Source organism: Vanacampus margaritifer, chromosome 6 (genome assembly GCF_051991255.1).
Source record: "Vanacampus margaritifer isolate UIUO_Vmar chromosome 6, RoL_Vmar_1.0, whole genome shotgun sequence".
In the NCBI taxonomy this organism is placed as follows: domain Eukaryota; kingdom Metazoa; phylum Chordata; class Actinopteri; order Syngnathiformes; family Syngnathidae; genus Vanacampus; species Vanacampus margaritifer.
In genome coordinates, this window is record NC_135437.1 from 2783508 (window position 1) to 2799889 (window position 16382).

The following is a 16382-nucleotide window of genomic DNA, read 5'->3' on the forward strand; positions in this document are numbered from 1 at the left end:
AAAGCAGACTCTGTTCTCAAGGACCAAATGTGTGTGCGCAACACTGAAAAGGAATTTTAGACCAAAATAATTTTCCAGCTTAGGTTAAGGTCGAATTATACTGAGTTCAACGTTATATCACTTGCTTTACACATCTATAAAACATTTCAACATGGTTAATATATGAAATAAAGAATTAAAATGTTAATAATATCTAACAAAGCCCAAGCATCTTGATGCTTGCTGCCCGCTCTTTGTTTTTGGGTCTGGTGGCCCTCCTTTTCCTTTTGATAGTACTGTGTTGTGGCCCTCGTTTTCCTCTTGTAATACAGTACTGCCAAGAGGAAAACATAACAGCTGACAGCCAGCATCAAGAAAGCTACAAGAGGAAGCTTGTAGTCCTCTTGTTTATGTTTAACAAATTTAAAACATCATAAATCATACTGTTTGTACTAAGTACTGTCTCAAATGTTCTCCAATTTCGATACTGTAAATGTATAGGATCGTATGTCGAAAAACGTTTCTTGGGAGGAGCAATATGGCGGCCTCGCGACTTCAAAAGTCTTGGCCTATTGGCCATCAAGTCATATATTCAGATCAGTGAACTCCACCCACTGATCTGAATATATGACTGGGTAGCCGATAGTCCATACACGCCCGTGCCAGCCGTTGAAGTCACAGGGCGGCCATATTGCTCCTCCACGTTCTGCGAGCAGACTACTGTATAAACTATACGGTATATGTACAGATGAGACATATACAGCTCGTAGGCATTTAGTATAAGGCCGGGGGGCGGGCTCGGGGCTTTATGGCGGGGTGTTCACTATTTTTTAACAAGTAAAAAAAAAAAAAAAAAAGTAAATAAATAAATTAACAAGTGGACAGTGTGTGCTGCTTTGAAGACTATTTTATCACTCAGGTCTTTAGACCCTAATATTAGATTTGGCAGAGGCATCTTTTGTTGAATTACAGTTATAATTGTTTAATAAAAAATATAGTTTCCTCCTGTAAACATCATTAAGCATATCATTTATACATGCATTTAAGGCAAAGTTGTAAAATGTCTGAAGTCCTCTTGTTTATGCTTAACAAATTTAAAACATAATAAATTATGTTGTTTCTACTAAGTACTGTCTCAAATGTTCTCCATTTTCGATACTGTAAATCTTTAGGATCGTATGCCCAGAACCGTTTCTTGGGAGGAGCAATATGGCGGCCTCGCGACTTCAAAAGTCTTGGCCTATCGGCTATCAAGTCATATATTCAGATCAGTGCCTCCACCAAATCAGTGAGCTCCACATAGTAGTCCGTGGACGTACAACATCCTCAAAGTCAGTTTATATTCTCTAAATTGTCTTATCGTTTGTTTATTATTACAGTGTACTGTCGAATTTGTTTCCAATTACATTTTCATTTTAATATGTACCCGTAAATTCAGTTAAGTTAAATCTACATTCATTTTGCCATGAATCTAATGTGCACGTGACACTTACCATACAGTATTTCATTTGTTTCCACCTAAATAAAAACGTATTACTATTGTTGGAATTTTAGCATTTATTTGCTCTTATGTTCAAAAGTTATCTTTTTAGTATTCCAATAGTATTCATTCCCTCGCCAGAGGTGCATGTTCATTATGGACCCAAAGAGGATAAAAATGACTGGACACAAAACCTGTCAAAGTTGAACTGCTTTGATCTCTAGAATTCAGTCAGGGTACAAGTTCTCAATTGAGGGCTGTCTTTTTAATCTGTCTGCGCGAGAAGAGGATTATGTGAACAATCCCAAAGAACGGCGGAGCTATTCTAGCGGCCCTCCTTATTTATACAACAGTTCAAAAACAGCCAGTCTAAACATTAACTCCTAATCTACTTTGTACCAAAAAGGGAGTTTGTTTTCCCTTTTTTCGCCCAAGTCTGCATCTCATGATTTCTCACTGGTAAACATTGTATCATTAGCAAAGTTTACAATGACCTTGTAATCATCATATTGCAAAGAGTCAAATCCAATGACCGATTGTACTGGTCCGTGTACATGTGTATTATCTGAAACAAACTTAAAGTATAACTACGGCTGACCAATTTTACTGATCAGCCTGACAGTTGCTTATGTGTAAATAAACTTGATTTGTACTTGAAAGTGAATTATTAAATGTCCCTGTAAAAAAGCTTGATCAAAACCCATTGTGATTAAAATGTGACTAACATAATGTATGTAATCAATGTTTCATGTAATCATTCATACTGAAAGTAACATAACTTTGTATGATTTACTTCCATCAGTACTTATGTTATAATATCAATGGTAAGTAATTCCTAACTTTTCAAATACTTGCATTCATGCCCCAAGTTTTAAAATGCGTGCACACCCATTCGTGCAAAGCTCTCATGAATCTAAATAAATTTGAAAATATACGCTTTGTCATTGAAAATGACCTTTGAATTGAAAAATGAGTTCAAAATGGATTCCTCACACCAAAGGCCATACAAAAAGTGATGTTGCACAAGGATCTAGTTCCAACATATGCTGAGATATTGACATTCTAATCTTCATTGGTGGCCATAACACTTTGTGTTGCAAATATAAGCTATATAATCATCGCAAAATGTTTTACTCAATTTATTGGTTTGATCCGAGGCATTTTAAGTGGCCCCGCGCCCAAAATCCCCTGTCATCCAGTTCTTTGGGTTGGAAATTATAATTTTAAGGAAACCAAAATTCCAAACAAAGTATTAAGAACATTATTTAATAATATTTCATATCCACGCTTGTCTAAAATATAAATTATATCTTAAAATCATTTTCTAAAGACACTATTAAGACTATAATTAAGAACTAAATATTTGAAATTTTCAATAATTCCCAAAGCCAAAGAAGTACATTTTAAAGTTACAAATAGGGTTTATCCATTTAATGACTTTGTTCAACAGTGATTTGGTAATGATTTGGTATTTACATGTATTTTTTGTGATGAAGTACAAACAACTGTACATCTGTTTTTTGATTGTATGTGGTCACAAACATTGTGGATCGATATACATGATTGGCTTCATCCATTTATATATTCATTAGTGCTGTCAAAGTTAAAGTGTTAACTGATTAATTAATCACAAAAAATTATCGCAATAATCATGAATTAATTATTAGATTAATCACACTATTAATTTTGACCATAGATTATCCTTTAGCGTGACAGTGGAAGGCTACGTTTAAGGTAGCACAGGTTGTTTGAGCAATAAACATAATTACATGCATTAAAGTAAAGCATTTAATAAATGTTTGCGTATCACATTTAGAATATTTGTTGATGTCAAAATATTGGGGTCATTTTTTTTCATTTTAAATTATGCAAGTAATTAATTGATTAGAAAAAGAGGAAGGTACAGTGGATCAGAAATTGTTGAAGACGTCCTCATAACATTAAATGTCAAAAGAATGAACACATTATTAACACAACCAGTGCTCTTCAAATTTGGCGCGGGGGGGGGGGGGGGGTGTTGATTAAAAAAGCCTTTTTTATTAAGCAATTAATGATGATTAATCAAAATTCGCAAATGTGATTAATCTGATTAAAAAAAAATAATCGTTTGACAGCTTTTATATTCATCCAATTAAGATCATTTTCTTAAGAAGATGTATCTTTTGGTGTTGTTTTGAAAGACTATCTGGTTAACGCTATTCTTATCCTAGGAATTTTTTTTCTACACAAATGTAAAATCTTGAAAGGTAAAAGGTGGAACCAAATTTTTCTTTTCTTTTTTCAAAATTTGTTTCTTTTTCGAAAAAAAATAGGAATGCTATTAAACTTATTTGTATAATTGACAAATACATGTTATGTGAAAAGCCCTAGTTTTTCTTTTGTTTTTATTGTATTTTGTTTTATTGTTGTGTATTTTATTTAACATTGTTTACTGGTTTATCTTATAATTTTGTAGTGTGCTATGACAAAAGCCATAATTTTTTGTATATATGTTCATCTTTGATACAGATTAATATGTTTGAAACAGCTGTTTAATAAAAAAAAAAAAACATCTTCATTGGCGGCCATTTTTACATTTGTGCATACTAGCCACCAGGGGGCAAACCCACCTTGTATGTGGCAGAGCCGTATATAGCCCAACTCTCTCTTACGGCTCTGGTATATGTTGTTGTTGTTTGTTAGTTTTTTTTTTTTGGGGGGGGGGGGGGGGACCATATGCCCATACCTAACACTATACCAAATTGCAAAAACCTGTCACAAAGTGCGCACTTTTCATAAATTCCCTCTCTGCTACCACAAGAACGTACACATCCACTAGCGTACAATTAGTAGTTGTAGTTCTCGCGCGATTCACGGCAAAATAGCGGTAGTTGCCGGTCAACGCAAAACTATCCACTTAGAGCAAAATATGCATCGTACGAGCTCTGGTTGGCGAGGTGGTACCGTCGCTTGCCCTTGGTGCAAGCGGCACGGCCCCGCCGCGAGACCACGTACGTGGGAGAAAAAGAAAAAAGTATTGTCGCGTCCGGTGACGTCACGTGTCAATGACGATTAGTGATGACGTACAGCTGCCGAATTCACTTACCCATTAGGATTAAAACTTTTTCAAAGACTGAAGCTGACGCGCCAAAACGAGGGGTAAATAATGAACATTTGGACAATTCTTATTTTCACAAGTGTCTGTCTGTCATGTCCTATATGTATATATATTTCTTTAGCTATTGTTAGCTAAGGGTACATTTATTTATAGAATGACTAGCCTCGCAAATGACAGAAAAGCAGTCAAAAATCGAAGTGAGTGCTCTGACAGAGTCTGAGCTTCAGCAATTATACAAGGTAAAAAATATCTGTAAATATTTTTTATGGACCAACACTGTGCGAAAGTACTTAAGGTGATTGTTTTGTTATTGCTCCTTGACAACAGGCTTTGCTGATAGCCTCATGCCGGTTAGATCCCAGAGACCCCATACAGTTCTTGAAAAATACCCTGATCACCTTCCAGGGACATGACAATTTGCAGAATGTGGACTGGTAGGTCCCACTTGGATTTCAGCACTTTTTCACTATAGTTACAGTACATCAACAGTACATCAGGGGAGGGTTTCACAAACTTTATGAAACCAAGACTCATATTTTACTAAAGGAAAAAAATGGCAGTGCACAGAACCAAACACAAATGTCAGAAAAGTGGATGAACAGGTAAATTATGTACCGCCTACCATATAATGAACATTTTGTTGTTCTACTCTAGTGGCCTAACTGTATTTGAGACAAGTGCACAGTCAAATCTAATACTCTCAATACAGTCATTTTCAGGTATCAATTTATCAATGTGCCTCTAATTATCAATGGAAAGGTGGCGGCATACAATTACACTGCACACTACACATATTTGTTATCAAGGCATTGTTTTATCATTTTATGGTACCTGTTGTATTTTAATTTATTGATATTTACTTTTGCATTCATTTAGGTTTTACCGGTCTTTGTTTTTGCATGACTGATTTTTACTCCATATACAGCACTTTGTATGCAGCAATGGCTTTTTTAAAGTGCTTTATGAAGTTGAGTTGAGCAATATGCAATTATGAAAGTATTACAGACAATAGTAGCACAGTAAGAGAGTGGTTAACACATTTGAATCTCAGTTCAGGCCTTCCTGTATCATTTGCACATTCCCCCTTGCCGAGTGGATTTTCTTCCTGGTTCTTCTGCAGTCTCTCATATCCCCAAAACATCAATGTTGGGTTTAATGAAGACTCCAAATTGTGTGAATTTGAGTTTAACCCTACTGAATGTTGCTTTTTGTTGGTACTTCATTTTTAGCACATAAATTATAATACAAGAGTGCGTGTATGAATATTGCTGCTGTCACAATTTAATGTACCTCACTGAATAAAGTATTTCTGATAGTCATTGAAAACTGAGCGTTCATTTGCACCACATTGTATCCGTCTTTACATTGCACAAGTTTGCCTAATGATGGTATTAAAACGACAGTTACGTATGCAACTACGGTTCTATTTCATCCCTCCCGACCACCAGGTGGCGGTGCTGAAACAGCACGGAAATCCCCCAGACGTATGCGCGTAGGGGGATTTCCGTGCTGTTTCAGCACCGCCACCTGGCGGTCAGGAGGGACAAAATAGAACTACAATCCAGTGAGGGTAAAAAAAGACAGCAAAATGTTATGAAAATACACTACTTATGTAATACTGTATTTGGTTTGTTATTCACACCATCTTTATTCTTTATTTTCCTGAAGGAACAAGTTCCTTAGCGGTAGTGCGCAGCGGTCATTGCTGGCTTCTCTACAACTGGATGATGACACAGAATACATGGACTCCGATGAACTTGAGGTGATGTGCGCCAACCCAATGGCCGGTCAGGTGTGATGTTGAGGTTTCTTCAGTCAATGTGTACTTTTTCATTTCAATTAGGCTCTTTTCCGAAAATATGAGAAGGCCTACTCCTGTTACAGAAGGAAATTAACAAGTGCTTGCTTCAGGTAAGGGTGATTATTTAAATATTTACGAGTACGAATTAACTTGTGATTTACTTTGACTTTTCACATGTAAAATTAAAGGCTTTTTATATTTTACAGCATTGTTTTTTGTTTCTTACCCTTATGGATAGCAGGGACATTTGCTTTCACACCATGATCCTAGGATTAAAAAAAACAAAACAAAAACTATCGTTGTATAAAAAATAAACACATACAGGTATTGTATATTTTTTGTAGTTATTAGCATTTTTTTTTTTTTGACAGTTCACAACATTAGCAAAGCCTTGGGAACACATTTTGATCATGTGCCCAGTGTGTTTCGTATTCTTCTCAGTAGGAGCAATCTGGTGTTTGGCAAATTTCACATTTTTTCACAAATTAATACAACACTATGGATCAGTTCTCACGTGCTATCTTTACAAATATTGAGCAATCTAAGGTGTTGAAAATAGCTTGCTCTGTTTGATTATACAATGTCAATGGTTGACGAAACTTGCGGGGTTTTTTTTGGTCTCCTAAAAAGTGAGGATGTTGGAGGTACAAGGTTTCCGCCTGACAACAGCAAATGCAAGTTAATAAAAAAAAGAATAATTTTGTGTGCATTTTGAAGGTTTCAAAATGGGTAATATACATAATTGACAGTAAAAAAAAACACACACAAAAAAAAAACTTTTGCACTTGTGTACATTTCGAGTTGGTACTCTTGAAAGATCCTGTAAAGGGATTTCAGAGATTTGTTTCTAAATACATCACAGTATAAGAGAAGGTAATTACTGAAAAGACTGAAGATTACATAGTACTCAATACTCATTTGTGGAGATAAACTATTTTTCACCATTTCAGTTTTCCAGATTTTTTTGGGGCATGGCTAAAAATGGCACCACATGACGCATTTTTAAGTCATGCACAAGTTACAACCCCCACCCCCCCAAACTTAAGTCTTCATTCATACATTCAGCACAATTACGGCGTGCACTTAGATTGCTATGCTTACTCTTACTTGCCAGCAAGTGTGCCAGGACTTCGAACTTTTGTGGCTGCTTCAGAACGCCTAGTTGTCGTGGCATGGAAAAGTTCAAACATGTAGTTAGGACAATAAATAAAACACATTTTCAAGTATCACAGGTGTCAAAGTGCGGTGGAGTCCTGCATGTTTTAGAGCTTTCCCTCCTCCAACACAGCTGATTCAAATGATCAACCCATCAGCAAGCTCTGCAGGAGCCTGATCATTGAATCAGGTGTGTTGGAGTAGGTAAACCTCGAAAACCTGCAAGAGTACGTCCTTCTAGGATCTGACTTTGACACCTGTGAATTAGAGGTATTTGACTATGCTGGGACTCGCCAGATCAGTCATTCCTTTTCAGCCACATTTTCCTGCGGTTGTCGAAGAAAACCCTGTCAGCCTCTTCAGCTCGTGTATGGTAGTTTTTGGAGGAGACGGTTGAAATGGTTAGTGCGGTGCCTACTGGCACTGATTGACAGTTGACCGGGGTTTGGTTTTATCACATTCTGCGGACATGCCCACAGCTTCTGAGAATGGAGACAATAGCTTGATTTTTCACTATTTAGAAGACTCATTTTATATACTTTGTGATTTTTCTTAAGTCTTTCAAATTTGGCAGGGTAGTTAACAACACTGTTCTGCAGTGTGTAAAAGGTATAAGACTTGTTTTTACTTTGCAGGGACTTCAACTAAAGGCGGTAAAAGGGAATCCTTTTGTCTCACAAGTATCTGTATGTATTATTAAGTACAACTTGACTCCGTTAATTATAATACACTTTACATATAGGCAGAATGTGAACAATTAATACCTTAGGTGACATCTTCACTCGTCTGCAGCTTCTTGTCCATTGTGTGAAGCAAAGGTGCTAGTACGTTTATGTATCCATGGCACTTGAGCCGTCTGGCCTCTCATGAACACCCCTTTACGTGGCATGTACTGGCTCCTGGAAAGAGCTACGCTAGTCCTCGCATAACTGCTTCTGGACTGGAAGCCATATTTTTTCCTGTGTGCTATTGGCTTCCTTGGGCCTCTGTAAACAGGAAGCCCTTGGTGGAATATGGCTGTCGGACGCTGTAGGTTAGGAAATCGGTAGATCCCGTTTGTCTGCGTTATTTTCGGTTGCATGGCACTCATCCAGAAGGAATTTGTATAGGGCTTGGCATAATCCCTGGAGGCAACTCCCCGCTGGACTAAATCTAATCTTTGAGAAATAGTATTGGTGATAGGCTCATGCCTTTCTTGTGATTGTTGATTACGAGTGTCCGGTATTTGTTCTGAGAGACGTGGTTTGTGGATATTGAGAAGAGGCGGACGTTGTCGGAGAAAACTGTCAAGAGGAGAATTTAAAGGCGCTTTGAAAAGCACATGGTTCAAGTGGTCTGGCTCACGCAAAAAAATATGTTCTCTAAGACCTCGGGGACTCTGGGCTGACAGTTCTGCAGATTTCTGGGCCCTGGGATTGATGTTTACATCGTAAGAGTATTTTGCTGCGGTGGGCTGCACGAGTTGCTTGGACTGTCCATCCTTGAACACCCACGACACAATAGGCATTCTTGACGCCTTGACATAGACACTTTTTCCATAAGAACCTTGTTGAGAAGGTGCAACTTTGCCTTCTAACTGTGTTTTCTTAAGCCTCTTAATTGAACTTTCATTGGCTGTTTTACTTGCTACATAGTGGCCATTGAGAGGATACATACCCTGGGGACTTAAGGGAGCAACCTCTTCAAGTAACGTGTTTGAGGGAAATTGAGATTTTTCAGGAAGTTTGTCGGTTCGCCACCAATCACCTCCAGTTTTTTCATTGGAATAACCTGAACGGTAAGGACTTTGACTTCCATGGTTGTTGGATCGGTTGTGCATCCTGGGTAAGATTCTACTCATGGAGTTGTCAGAACCAGGCACAGTGATGCTTGGACTCAAAACAGGATAGCTGACATCCTCTTCACTTTGTCCATATGCAGAACTTAATTGTTCCCTCCAGACTTTGTTATCTTTAATGCCTTCATTATCATCATTCTCTTCTTTAGATGGGCGTCTTGTAGCTATTTCATTCAGCATCAACCCCCTCGCCGTTTGAAAATGTTCCAAGTCCTTACCAGGAGTCAAAAAGGAGCTTTTCAAGGTTTCTATAAACTGCTCAAAATTGTCCATGTCTGGAAAACTGATGCCCTCAACGGCTGTGTCTTTGGTATGCTCCTGTACTAAAAGTTTAAAGGGGTGCTGAAATCCAGAGTCCCGATGCTGGTGGCGAGACTTAAGTGGACTCTCATCCAGCTCGTTGTTGGTTGGGATAACTGAGCTCTTATTATTTTCGGTGCTGTAGGTCTGAGCAACAGAGTTATGATCCTTGGTGAAGGCTTGTGGATCAAGTTCCCTGGGGTAGCTATTTGATGCATCTTCCTTGAAACCTAACAACATTAAACAGATGCAACATTTAGAACAATATAATCACCATTCATCCATTTTCTATAGGGTCACGGGTGAGCTGGTGCCTGCCTATCCCAGCTGACAGCTGTTGTACCCTACCAGCCAATTACATAGCACACATACATAAAGATACTTTTCGTGTAGGGCTGGGCGATATGGCCAAAAAGTAAAATAGATTTTTTTTTTCCATTGTTTTAGATTATTATTACGATATTAATCCAATTAATAAATACAACACAACAACACAAATGTATTTAAAGCTGCTTTTTGTACAGTAGCAATTTCCCCCCAAATATCTTTACCTAGCCATTTTATTTGGCCATTATGACTCTAGCATCTTCTAATTAGCAAATTAACACCTTAGCTGTTCACAATGGGTACTCCTGCAAGCCTCTGGCCAATAGTTTTCAGACTGGATTCGGGTTTGAATTACCTGCCCTCTGTCTGTGGAAGTGACATGCACACAGTATGTATGTAAAGAAAGGAGTGTTTCATTTTTCGGCCACACGTAGCAGTAGCGATTTGAAATTAAAATTTCTTCCTTGAGCAGTTTTAAAGGTTTCGTTTATACAAAAATAAATCCTGTGCAAAATGTTCCGAACTTCCGACAACAATAATGTATGCTGATTTTAAATCAGTTATAATGTAAACTTAAGATTCATAGCTTGTGCATAACTCGCTTAAATGCCAATTAAGTAGTAAGTAACTATTGTAAACACGCCATGTAAAGCATCCATCCAGCATTCTGCCACTTGTGCAAAATGCAACTCAGAATAACTTTTGGATATAACAGAACAACAGCTTCTAATAAGTCAGAAGAAGACTAGAGTATTTGTTTATATGCACCTCAATTTCACCATTTAGCCAATTTTCAATGATCTGATTTTTCAAGGTGCATTGTGGAGTTTAAAATGTTAATATTAAAGCTTTTTCTACATCATGCATGCTACACCAGTGCCCAGATGAGTACATAGAGCCACAACTTTTTAACTGTGACTGCGTCTATCAGCTTGTATCTTTACATCATTGTTGAGTGTTCGTCCCAAACACTCCAGTTTCTGGGGTGGAGTGGTGGAGGGTGACGTCATGCTCGTCCCCTCAGACATTTAGTGGTAGTGTACTACACAATTGGGATGGAAACTGAAGAAGAAGAAAGAAAAAAAAAAAAGAGGCTGGCTTCGAGCTGATGTCTATGTTTGTGTAACACTTAAGTGGTTATAACGTGTGTTACTTTAATTAATAAATTAAATCATTTAACCAGTTACTGCGTCCGCAAAATTTAATTTGGAATTGTGTTTGTGGAGTTTTTATCATGTCCTTGATATTTAAGAAAAATTGATGTTCCATAATTAATATCGTATTGAATTGAATCGAATAAAAAAAAATCATATTTGAACTGAACTCTTTGTGAATCAAAATCAAATCAATTGAGGAAATTAGAATCAATACCAAGCCCTAGTAATCACGCGTAGACGTTCAACTCGACTTCCATCTTTGTAACGAATTGAGAAAGGGGGACGTGACGTACGCTGTAAAGCAGTCAGCACATTTGTCGTTTTTTTGTGTGGTAAAGTTTCTGCCATCCTCCTCAAAGTTGCTTAGTGCCAGTAAAAGCGATACAGACCCACCTCAGGCCATGACAACGGTACCATTCAACTATAGGTAGTTGTAAGTCGATGTTTCATCAGAAGACTTATGAAAATATTTTATGTAGGTTGAAAAGTTCTTTAGTGTTTCTTTAAATATACATTTGCCAACTTGCCATTATTGCTTATGTATCTTTATACAGAAAACAGGAAATGTCAGCCAAATTAAACATATTTGATATTAATTAGACATTTAATAAAGACTCACTTGCTTTCTGAGATGAAAGCGGATTTTATTATTTTAACCCATTAGTGCTTAACTCGCCCAACATGATGTCCTCATGAAGAAGCAGAAGAGAACAGAAGAGGTCTTACCACTTTGAGAAGAAAGACACAAGCAGGCCAACAACAGAAAGGAAACCCAAATAAGCCTATTTTAAAAAAACACAAATATTTATCTGGACACGGTTGTTAAACAAGCACTGTGCATGCATTTACCCATACAGAGCAGCCATGACAAAAAAGTTCCACGCCTGCTCCAACACCAGCAGCAAAGTGTCCACGAAAAGTCACAGCCCTTTTGCAGGGAGGACCAAAACAACCCAACTCACATTCAGCTTGCAATTAGTTGATTGCAGGCAGCTGTTGGTAGTGCTTGTGGGTCAAGCCTCATGTAATGGCCAGGAACAAATGAGAGTAGAGTTTACTCAAGAGAACATGCTAGGCAATGACTTCAGTGTCACTTATGTCACAGTACCGCTGGAAATAGTTATGGGGAAAAAAGTCTACACCTGCATATTGCTTTTCCAAAATATTAATTTTGTACTGATCTAAAATGAAATTTGCATTTGGATGAAAAATCAAATACATGTGGAAAAATCAAAGTAACAAAATAACTTTTCAGTATTTTGATATCTATTTAATGCAATGTATGAAATACATGTTTGTTTGTTTTCGTTGATAATGATTTGAATTATTTATAATATAAAAATATATAATTACATTATTTATTTAGATGTACATCACGATGTATATGCTGTATAAATACTGTATATTCATATATGTTTGTAAACAACATCTCAGTGACCTAGTGGTGAGCACGCCTGCCTCACAGTTCTGAGCTTCAGGTTTGCATCTCGGCTAATTTGATATTAGATATATTTTTATAGTATTTTTATATTTCTTTAATTAGGATCATAAATATATTTAATGTCCACCAGTGTTGCCTGACATTTGTGGCAATATGCGCAAGGCACACAATTCTTAGTTCAGACTTATGTATATTGTAAAAAACAATCAGGCATCATGAAAATGAAATAAGCACTCATATTTTATTTAGAATTGATCTCATCGCCTGGTGAATAAATATGACTAAAATATTAATGAATATGTCAAGTGAGAGGGGCTCTGCAGTAATCTTGAGCAGAAATCTGAAAAGAAAGTTCACTGCTTTCAATGATCTGGCGATGAGCTGTGTTTGTTTTCTATGAGTTATTGATGAACCGTGTTTGTGGGCAGGAGCTGGAAGGATTTTACCAATGCCAGCGTGACAGATGCCTCTGAACTGTCTCAAAAGACGGAAATTGCACTGAAGCATTATGACAGGCGAAAGAAGGAGGTGCCTTTCCTTAAATGGCTGCGCTGGGTCAAGTTCAAGAAGGAGTCACGGGTTGGTACGTGGCTGCCAAGCATTTTTTCCTCCATCAAAGGAAAAAACCATGAAAGTCAAAACGCAAAGCTTTTCTTGACAATCAATCTTCCCCACTGTGTGACTCATTCTGTCCAGTGCTTGCTTGTGTTTTCATCATCTCTTGTCTCTTTTGATCTCACTAACTAGAGGCGGTACGTAAGTTGGTGGGAGTTCTAAAAGCCTGCGTCCTCAAACGCATCGTCACCGCATGGAAGAATGTTGTTAGGGACTCACAGAGGACCAAGGATTACTTTAAGGTATCTGCTCATTTGTGTACAGAGAATCATGCTTATTGTAGGGATATGTTCCAGACCCACCCGCAGTTGGTGAAAATACACTATGTAAACAGTGATTGACACTATATAAAGTAACAAATTAATCCTATGCATTAATTAACTTTCATCAAGCAATGGGAAACTATATCAAAAAACATCACATTGATTGAGGAAACAAAAAGACTCGCTTGCACAATTCTCCAAATAAAAGCTTTAAGGTGTTTATTTGTCATTCCTAGTTAAAAGTTTACTGTAAAAGTGATGCGAAAGACAATTAAACATTGTGTGTGTGTGTATATATATATATATATATATATATACGTTATGAGCAGCAACACATTGTGTACACAACATTACTCAAAGGCAAATATAGTGAAACCATGTTTTTTGTGATTAATCCATTCCAAAAGATCTGATTAAAACCGATTTGTATGAAAACCAAAACTTTTCTTTCCCATTGGCAATAATCTAAATCCAATTGTACTCTGAAAAACACAGAAACATTTTTAAAATATCTATATATGGAGAATAACTATGATTTAACATACAGAAAATAATGTGAAATAAATGACCAATGAAATGGATAAATGAGCAGTCAACGCCACATTTAACAGAAAATGCAAGTCATGTTTTATTCTTTTAGCACCCTCCATTGGTCAAGAGTCTTTACAGTAGTTTGGTCAATAAGCGATTGGTGTGAAAGCTTCACTCAAGGAAGTGCTGCACTCTAACACAGCAATGTATGGCCAGACTGGCGAACAAAATACAAGATTAACAAAAATACAGAGGAAACAAGGGGAAGCAAAAAACTAGGGATGCACTGAAATGAAATTTTTGGCCGAAACCAAAAAACGAAAATGAGACATGCTTGGCCGAAAACCAAAACAGCGGAAAAAAAATATGCACATTGTTTATTATCATTGCATTTATTATAATTAATTAAAATGATAATATTATTATAAAATATTCAGGGTTATTTAGCACAGGCATTTTAACAAAGCACAATATAAATTGAAATGCATCCACAACACAGACATTAGAGACATGTTGGCAATGGTACATTTAACACCAAACGCGGGGTGAGCAACTGAGCATTTTCTGGCGGTGCAATTGCACTTTATAGTCAATGTACTTCGCACCGGCGGGCACGGGTGTATGCGGTGCGGTGCGGATGACGCATTTGTAGGCTATTTGGAGCGGGACACGGTGCTGCGAACTAAAAATCGGCACATTCACATATTCACCAACGTTTAAAAATAAACACATTTCTTCACACCAGCCAATCGGCTTTGGGAACGGACTGCAAAGTCACACACGGCGTCCTGTACAGATCTGCAGTCAATCGGAGATAGTGGTAAGTGTTTACTTGTTTAAAACTGTTGATAGTAATAGTGCTAACATTAGTTTACGTATTTAGCACGGCCACCAGAATGCAAGTGAAAAAGTGGAAGCGCTCGAGGGGATCTCATCAAAGAAAAAAGGAAGGCGTTGCAGGAGAAAGAGTGGCTCACCTGTAGTGCAGTACTCTGCAGCACTCTGCAGCGCTCTCTTTTTTGACATAGTTTACTCACTCCCGTGTTTGCCGTTTAATTCAAACAGAAACTTGCTTGCAGCGTTTTTTGTTTTGCTTGCGTCACCACAACGTCCACTTTCGGCCATATTTGTCATGTCTGGGAAGATCTGGCTTTGGTTGAGGGTCCCGATTGGTCCTGAGTGGGTTCCTGCCCTTCCGCGGGTTGACCAATCCTGGCCCTCAGCCACTTGTGCCTGGCCCCAGGTGTGGCTAGTTACCCAATTAGTGTGGGTGTATTTAGTTCCCGGGTGGTGATCAGTCCGTGTGGGATCATTGCCGCTTGCCACGGTCACCCCCGGAGTCTTGTCTGTCACGGTGGTTTTGTATCTTTTCAGGTCCTTGTTTATTTTATGCTAACCACTAACCAGTTCCTCGGTTAGTGTTTTCTGTAAAATAAAGCACGGCAGTCTCGCCCGCACTCCTGCTGTGGTTCTCCTGCCTCCCTGCATTTTGGGTCCTCCACCTCACACGCCGACAGACACCACGCCGCTCCGTGACAGGAACGTAACAGAATGATCCCACCATAAACGGACCCAGCGGACCAAGAGGCAGGTACGGTTCCAATTTCGGCGGTGCGCATGCAGCCTCCGCTTCCAGTTTCCGGCGGCGCGTGTGGAGCGCCCGTTGCCAGTTCTGGGAGCGCTCGTGCAGCACCCGTTGCCGATGTTCTGGCGGCGCTCGTCTAGCGCCCGTTGCCAGTGTTTCCGGCGGCGTTGATGGCAGCGCCCGTTGCCAGTGTTTCCGGCGGCGCTGATGGCAGCGCCCGTTGCCAGTGTTTCCGGCGGCGCTGATGGCAGCGCCCGTTGCCAGTGTTTCCGGCGGCGCTGATGGCAGCGCCCGTTGCCGATGTTCTGGCGGCGCTCGCGTAGCGCATGTTGCCAGTTTTTCCGGCGGCACTAGTTGAGCGCCCGTTGCCAGTTCCGGCGGCCCCCGTACAGCGCCCGCTTCCAGTTCCGGCGGCCCCCGTACAGCGCCCGCTTCCAGTTCCGGCGGCCCCCGTACAGCGTCCGCTTCCAGTTCCGGCGGCCCCCGTGAAGCGCCCGCTTCCAGTTCCGGCGGCCCCCGTGAAGCGCCCAGTTCCAGTTCCGGCGACGCACGTCCTGCGGCCGACACCGGTTCCTGTTCCGGCGGCGCACGTCGTGCGGCAGCAGCCCCTGGCATCCTCGCCTGTGCCGCTGCAGCCCCTGGCATCCTCGCCTGTGCCGCTGCAGCCCCTGGCATCCTCGCCTGTGCCGCTGCAGCCCCTGGACTCTACGCCGGAGCCTTCATCCGGGTCCCGCTACCGACGTTGACTTTTGTTTGGGATGTCTGGGATCCGTCTCTTAAGGGGGGGGTACTGTCATGTCTGGGAAGATCTGGC

At 39.5% G+C, this 16382-nt stretch overlaps 2 protein-coding genes across 14 annotated transcripts in view; one reads left to right on the plus strand and one right to left on the minus strand.

The window, feature by feature from the left end:
- The first annotated feature begins 4535 nt into the window (after window positions 1-4535).
- fbxl13 (F-box and leucine-rich repeat protein 13) overlaps window positions 4536-16382 on the plus strand; it is a 44939-nt gene continuing 33092 nt past the window's right edge. For both annotated transcript variants that reach the window (XR_013294447.1, XM_077568001.1), the window contains exons 1-7: window positions 4536-4597; window positions 4710-4795; window positions 4884-4990; window positions 6225-6318; window positions 6400-6467; window positions 13003-13157; window positions 13322-13431. Coding sequence is in view for 1 of the 2 variants with exons in the window: in XM_077568001.1 (XP_077424127.1) it covers window positions 4727-4795; window positions 4884-4990; window positions 6225-6318; window positions 6400-6467; window positions 13003-13157; window positions 13322-13431 (603 nt within the window). In the remaining variant the exon portion in view is untranslated. The remainder of the gene's footprint in view (window positions 4598-4709; window positions 4796-4883; window positions 4991-6224; window positions 6319-6399; window positions 6468-13002; window positions 13158-13321; window positions 13432-16382) is intronic.
- Window positions 6173-12126, minus strand: LOC144053499 (uncharacterized). 12 transcript variants are annotated; one of them, XR_013294454.1, is made up of 6 exons: window positions 11983-12111; window positions 11860-11915; window positions 8277-9879; window positions 7469-7515; window positions 6584-6623; window positions 6173-6431 (listed from the first exon to the last, which is right to left on the minus strand). XR_013294454.1 is itself a non-coding variant. In XM_077568004.1 (4 exons), exons 1-3 carry the CDS (start codon window positions 11997-11999, stop codon window positions 8291-8293), a joined length of 1662 nt encoding a protein of 553 aa, XP_077424130.1. In that variant the 5' UTR covers window positions 12000-12111; the 3' UTR covers window positions 6173-7515; window positions 8277-8290. The 12 variants fall into 12 exon arrangements, 4 of the variants coding, with proteins under 4 accessions (XP_077424130.1, XP_077424129.1, XP_077424128.1 ...); XR_013294455.1 differs by having other exon boundaries at window positions 7465-7515; XR_013294453.1 differs by having other exon boundaries at window positions 7459-7515.

What these genes read in the sequence shown, in the direction of transcription:
- LOC144053499 (XM_077568004.1), bottom strand. An exon ending in GTGTCTTTCTTCTCAAAGTG is followed by an intron (nt 9,880 to 11,859) that starts GTAAGACCTCTT and finishes TAATGTTGTTAG; the next exon opens with GTTTCAAGGAAGATGCATCA.